This window comes from Branchiostoma lanceolatum, chromosome 1 (genome assembly GCF_035083965.1).
Source record: "Branchiostoma lanceolatum isolate klBraLanc5 chromosome 1, klBraLanc5.hap2, whole genome shotgun sequence".
NCBI lineage: Eukaryota > Metazoa > Chordata > Leptocardii > Amphioxiformes > Branchiostomatidae > Branchiostoma > Branchiostoma lanceolatum.
This window is the reverse complement of record NC_089722.1, coordinates 3,151,041-3,156,797: the sequence shown is the minus strand read 5'-3', so window position 1 is coordinate 3,156,797 and position 5,757 is coordinate 3,151,041. Positions and strand designations below refer to the sequence as shown.

Below are 5,757 nucleotides of genomic sequence, written 5' to 3'. Positions count from 1 at the left end.
TCGTTACTTAACGTTCAGAACAAATTAACTGCCAAATAAGGATAGCTCATTAATCATTCATGAGCAACTGTCAGTAACGTCGCCAGAACCGTCTACCAGGGCTAAAGAGCAGGGCCCCTACGCGAGCGAGCCAACGATTCGAGCGATAGGGGTCCTGCTTTTAGGAGGGTGCTTCAAGTCAGATAAGATCACTTTATTGGAAAGCACAGTGTTGCCACTGAATTAAAAACCATTGAGTAAAGTTAATTAAAAGAGATGTAAAGTGATATGACGCAAGTACTAGTACTAGGAATACGTGTTTGCCTGCATAAATGGACAGGTCCGCGTTTTAGTGAAACTTACGTCAGGGAAAATGTAAGTAGATGACTTGTATGATTTGTAGGAGCGAAAATAACATGTTGTTATGTCGGAAATGAGGGGTTATGTATAAATTTACCATGTATGTTGTTAGCCAGTTGCCATTTGTTGGTTATAACTACCCATGGTGCGTACCACACATTGCTTAGTATAATTGAAAGGAATTATCAGGGAGACACGGTCATACGATATTTTTTCATGTTATAATCTTGAAATACCAACAGAACAACTACCTTGTTGTATTGTTATAGCCTGCAGGTACCAACTATGAATCTATTACATTACAGCAAGGAAAAACGTTACTCAAGATATTTCACAAGGTACAATCCGTAAGCTTCATACGGCGGAATGCTGACTAGAATTACTTCCAAAGAGACTGTATGTTCGTCTTGTTGGTGTTTCAGATTCAGGAGCAAAAATGCATCGTAGCAAAAGTATTGACACCTTTATTGATTAATTGCAATTACCTATGTTGCATAGCCCAATTTCATAATATGATGGAAATACAGTATAAGAGAAGCACAGTCATAAAATTGTTTTCTTTTCATATTTTATCAGTTAAAAACATAGAAATACCTGAATTTTTAAAATGAAATTTATCTGAATTATTTCTGTAACGACATTTTCATTAAAGAAATAGGGACTGTCATTATCTTTCTAATTACGGCTGGTAAGATTAAATGGGTTGTAACTTTGTACTGAGAGTGCGTTTTACCTCACCGGCGCATTGAAAACAAGTATGTTTATATTAAATTAATACAAGTATGTAAATGCCTTACGTTTGGGACCGCATTGTAAACACCGCATGAACTATCTATTTGCAAATAATTTACTTTTGTGACCGCATCTGTTAGCAGCGACACCTAGGTGCAGTGCGAAATAGAACTACTAGTAGTCAGTATTGCCCTGAGTAAGGTGACAGACGATCGCGAAACGTCGGCTTGAATGTGTGAAAACACTTAGTTGTGTACACAAAACTTTGTTATCCAGTGACTTACTAATCTAATTCAGATAAAGCATTTTGTTGTCATATCTCTTAGATTGAATACATAATAAACTACAGTACTAGTATTTGATTTCAACCTTGAATAGAGTTGCATAATATCCATGGCGTAATCATAGCATGCACCAAACGTTTCCTTAGCTCCTTTTTTGTACCAAATACTTAGACGACGTCATTCTCGTCTTGTTCTTCCAGTCTTCTGACTCTGTAATAAAACTTATTTTTACCAACTACTGATACCCGGAGCCGTTTTATCAAACTCCCCGGCGTGTTCCTCTTCTTGTCTGACCGCAGCCTCCTCTCCAAGATTTCCTCTGAGATGATGTTCTTCGACATCTTGTTGTTCTTGTCAAAGTTCGCGACGATGGCGGGACTCGGAAGGGCAAGGGTCAGGATACCGGAAATGACGCAAATCCCGCCAACCAGTTTCCCGGCTGCTGTGACCGGGAAGTGGTCTCCGTATCCCACGGTTGTCATGGTGATGATGACGTACCAGAAGGTGTCCGGAATGCTCTCCCAGTTGGTCTCCGGGTGTTCCATCTCCGCGAAGTAGACGCAGCTTCCGAATAAGGTCATGGCGATCATGATGAGGAAGACCAGCAGGAAAAACGGGCCGATGCTGTCGATCATGGACTTGCCCAGCACGCGGAGCCCCTTCACGTGGCGGGAGAGTTTGAAGATCCGGACAATCCGGAACAGTCGAAGCAAACGGACGACGGTGACCGCACCGGACGTTTTCGAAGGGTGGTAGTTTGCCACGACCATGACGACGTCGACGAAGTAAGGTGCGATGGCGAGAAAGTCGAAAATGTTCAGTGGATCTTTCCAGAATGTACACTTGTTGGGGCATGCGTAGAAACGGATGATGAGTTCGAAACAGAACCAAATGATACACGCCGTTTCTGCTTGGAAGAGCGGTTGGGAGTAGAGTAGCCGCAGGTGGCTCGTGATCGTACCGTTGGGTGGGAACTCTGGAGCGGACTCTGCAAATTCCGGAAGAGTTTCCGCGCAGAATACGGCGATTGAGATAATGATAAACACGATAGAAATAATTCCAACGAACTTTGCAGCCGGAGAACTTTCAGGAAAGTCGAAGAGAAGCCAGATTTTCCGTTTTAACTTGCCTGTCGGTAACTCGACATCTGTGACGTCAGGCTCGGTGTAGTTGTCTTTTTCGAGACACTCTTTGATGACGGCACTCTCCAAGCCGAAAAACTTCATTTCCAGATAGAAGATTTCGACAGGCACGTTTTTAGGGCGGACCAGCCTGTTGTTTTTCTCGGTGTCGCCATGTTGAGATCTCTTTTGTCCTCTCTGGTAGAAGCGAAAGATCGCCTCGAAGCTGGGTCTGTGGCGATCGAAGAAGTATTCATCCGTATCCGGACAGTAGAATCGTTGCCTTCTTGCATGGTCTCCTAATACATATACATTTATGTATAGAGTTATACATAGACATAGTACGACAGACGTTTTATTACAACCTACCTTCTAAACTCGTCACAATTTTTCGAAAGTTTACAACCCTGTTAACTTCCCAAATGCTTAGATTGTATTGCGTAGGAGTTCTTATTAGAATCAAATCACTTGTTCCACTTATCAGCATTGTCATCTTGCACTGTCTTCAAGTTGTTGTTTTTTTGTATTCTTTTTATATTCTGTGTCATGTTGCAATTAGCTAAAGGGCAACAACTTGAAAATAAAACCCATACTTATTACCTAGGAGCGTGTTGGGGTACCGATGTAACGTGCTCTCCCACGTTTCGAACATCATGCCGCTAACATTCAGGCGAATGTGGCGGTCTTTTCTTCCGACTGTTTCGTACTCGTCCAGCGTTGTTTTGGACAGAAGTAGAGCTGTACAATAGATAACAATAGTGAATTATACGGGATACTCCCATCCTTAGGTGATATCCAAGGTGACGATATGTATAATAATGCAATTATCTTCGCACTGTTTGAACATAACTGATAACATATTTGCATTGATACTACAAACCAATGAAAAATAACTCGAACTAGAAAGGTAACATCTGCAACCGAATACATGACCTTCACATGGTCTAGCCTAACAAACCACTGCGTTGTTTATTCTTACTCAAACACATGAAATCTCTATGGTGACCAGCCCCTGTCCTGCCACTTGCTACATAATGTAATCGAACACAACAGAGTGTCTGCCACTTCGCGAGTAACCATGGTGACAGCCGTCTGGTCCAGGTCGTTGAGCTTTTTTGTTTGGAACGACAGAAAAAGAGGAAGAAGAAGAGGAAGAAATGCGGAACAAAAACAATAGCGAAGGTAAACATTGATATGTACATGCGCTGGTGATAACAAACGTTGCATGAACATCTGAAGAAAAATACATCATCACATATTCTAGTTTTTGAAGACAACAGGTATTCGTACGGAAATACAGCCACACATGCACGGAATGTGACCTATGTCCGGACGTCAACTGGTAGCAGCATCGCTGGGCAGGACACGTGCACCCGTCTTTTGGAAGGGACGTAAAATGTGGCGGTCCAGTGCCTCGAGTAGGGGAAGGGCCAGCAACCCTTATCTGTAAGAATACACCCTGCTGCTGAAACAGCAAGGAAACTTGCTGTGCCACTAGACATTATAAGGGTCTTAACGAACGAACGAACTGAACAAAATGTGACCTGCTTCCAGGAGGCTACACACCAGCAAAGCTAGGCCCCCAGCCTTGTAAACATGACTGTCACCAAAAAGAACCCACCACACATATCGTAGGGGTCCATCCCTGAGTATTAAATTTGTTCAAAACCTACAGTCCTATGACTGCACCTGGGGCAATTGTCGTATTGAGGTCACCTGAGTTAGCGCCGAATGGCAGCCGCTGCAGACCCTTGCGATCTAGCCCAGCCAACTGTAAGCTCCTCACAATCCAGCCCCTGGCTGAAAAGAGAAAGTAGTCGGCCCAGCTAATAACACGGTGCAACCTTCTTTTGTGAACGTTTAATAGTTGTCTGGTCTGAACTTTTATTCTTTTCCCTTTGTGTTTCTCCATACCAAGCGTTAGTAATCGGATTTCTAATACTACATTCAGCGTGTGAACTATGCTGCTGATGCCTTGGGAAATAGTGGACAAAGTACTAGATGTTTATGTGCAACATAGCAACAAAGATGATCCCAAAACGACCCTGCCACTGTTGTTTGAATCTTAAACCGTTTGTCGCTGAAACTAGCTACATGTATTAGACCGAACTTCTACACCGGGTTGGCAAGGTTGTTGATTTTGAATCAGGGGGTTCCGGGTTCGAATCTCCAATATTGTATCCTTAGGAAAGGAACTACTAGTATACAGCTATTTCCTCACTCTACTCAGGCAAAAATGAGTACCTAGCTTCAGTTAGGGACGTCGTCTCGGATAGGACGTAAAGCTGGAGGTCCTATGTTTTAGAATAGCCCCACATCAAGCACCTTAAAGAACCCACCACACTTATCAAAAAGAGTAGGGGCACATCCCTTGTGAGTGGATCACACTTATCTGTCTGATTTTACACAGACTGTACTTACAAAGTACAAACTGGTGTGTTACGCCCAAAGGTGGTTTACTAGATTACAGGTTATGCGGAACGAACATTCTTGAATTTGACGACATGCATTCTTTGAGGACTGTTTCAACAGAATTTGGTGAGTTGGTTTGTCAGTCTGACTGCCTAATGTCACGACAAAGCGTGGCGCGCTGTTTGTGTGTACCATAGCGACAAGGCTCAAACGTGGTTGCCATAGTTGTTTGAATCTTAACCGGTTTGTCCTTGACAAAGGCTACTAGACTAGAACGTCTACATTCTTAATGTCTAAGGAAGAAATCTTAAAGGGCTGTTCCCTGAAGACAATCTGTAAACTTTGTTGAGTTGTTTGTCAGTCTTACTGCCCATGTCACAGTAAAGATTGTACCCAACGATCGGTGAAATCAAAGCGCGGTGTCGCTATTATCAAAGAAAGCGTATGATTCTACGTGACCCCTGGGACTTAGAAAGATTACAATCGCACCATCCCACTATATTCTACAGGAATATTCTCACCTGTATCATCAACTGAGTCATTCTGTTCGTCCACTCTTGTGTCTTCGTCTTCGAAGTCGTGGGGACGTCGCGGTCCCTCCATTTTCGAAGAGTCCTTCCACAGCTGCCTACAAACACGAACGTTTATCGGTAATTACACTTTGACTCATGACATGCGTGAAGGACAAAAGAATCACTGTCGCTCTACTTGTTTGTTGTCGGCAACCGGGGATGGGTCACGGAGGGAACACAGACTTCATTCATAGGTCGTCTGCGACTGGGAAAAACAACCGAAACTCGTGTCAGACACTTGTCTTAATGGTCGATAATTACAGTTTTCACCGGGACAATTTATGGTCTAAACTGTTG

At 43.1% G+C, this 5,757-nt stretch overlaps 1 protein-coding gene across 2 annotated transcripts; it reads right to left on the bottom strand.

Moving 5' to 3' along the window:
• Positions 1–787: 787 nt before the first annotated feature.
• LOC136429848 (potassium voltage-gated channel subfamily A member 7-like) lies at positions 788–5,679 on the bottom strand. 2 transcript variants are annotated; one of them, XM_066419891.1, is made up of 4 exons: positions 5,410–5,679; positions 4,193–4,276; positions 3,077–3,214; positions 788–2,775 (listed from the first exon to the last, which is right to left on the bottom strand). In XM_066419891.1, the coding sequence occupies exons 1-4, from the start codon at positions 5,489–5,491 to the stop codon at positions 1,523–1,525; spliced, it is 1,557 nt and encodes a 518-aa protein (XP_066275988.1). In that variant the 5' UTR covers positions 5,492–5,679; the 3' UTR covers positions 788–1,522. The 2 variants fall into 2 exon arrangements, with proteins under 2 accessions (XP_066275988.1, XP_066275998.1); XM_066419901.1 differs by lacking the exon at positions 4,193–4,276 and having other exon boundaries at positions 5,410–5,676.
• Between the last annotated feature and the right edge of the window lie 78 nt (positions 5,680–5,757).

Bases quoted from the DNA above. Each gene is read 5' to 3' on its own strand.
- LOC136429848 (XM_066419891.1), bottom strand. From the start codon at position 5,491: ATGGAGGGACCGCGACGTCCCCACGACTTCGAAGACGAAGACACAAGA. The intron at 4,277-5,409 runs GTGAGAATATTC...TTCTCTTTTCAG, and splicing joins TGACTCAGTTGATGATACAG to CCAGGGGCTGGATTGTGAGG. The intron at 2,776-3,076 runs GTAATAAGTATG...TATATGTATTAG, and splicing joins GTACCCCAACACGCTCCTAG to GAGACCATGCAAGAAGGCAA.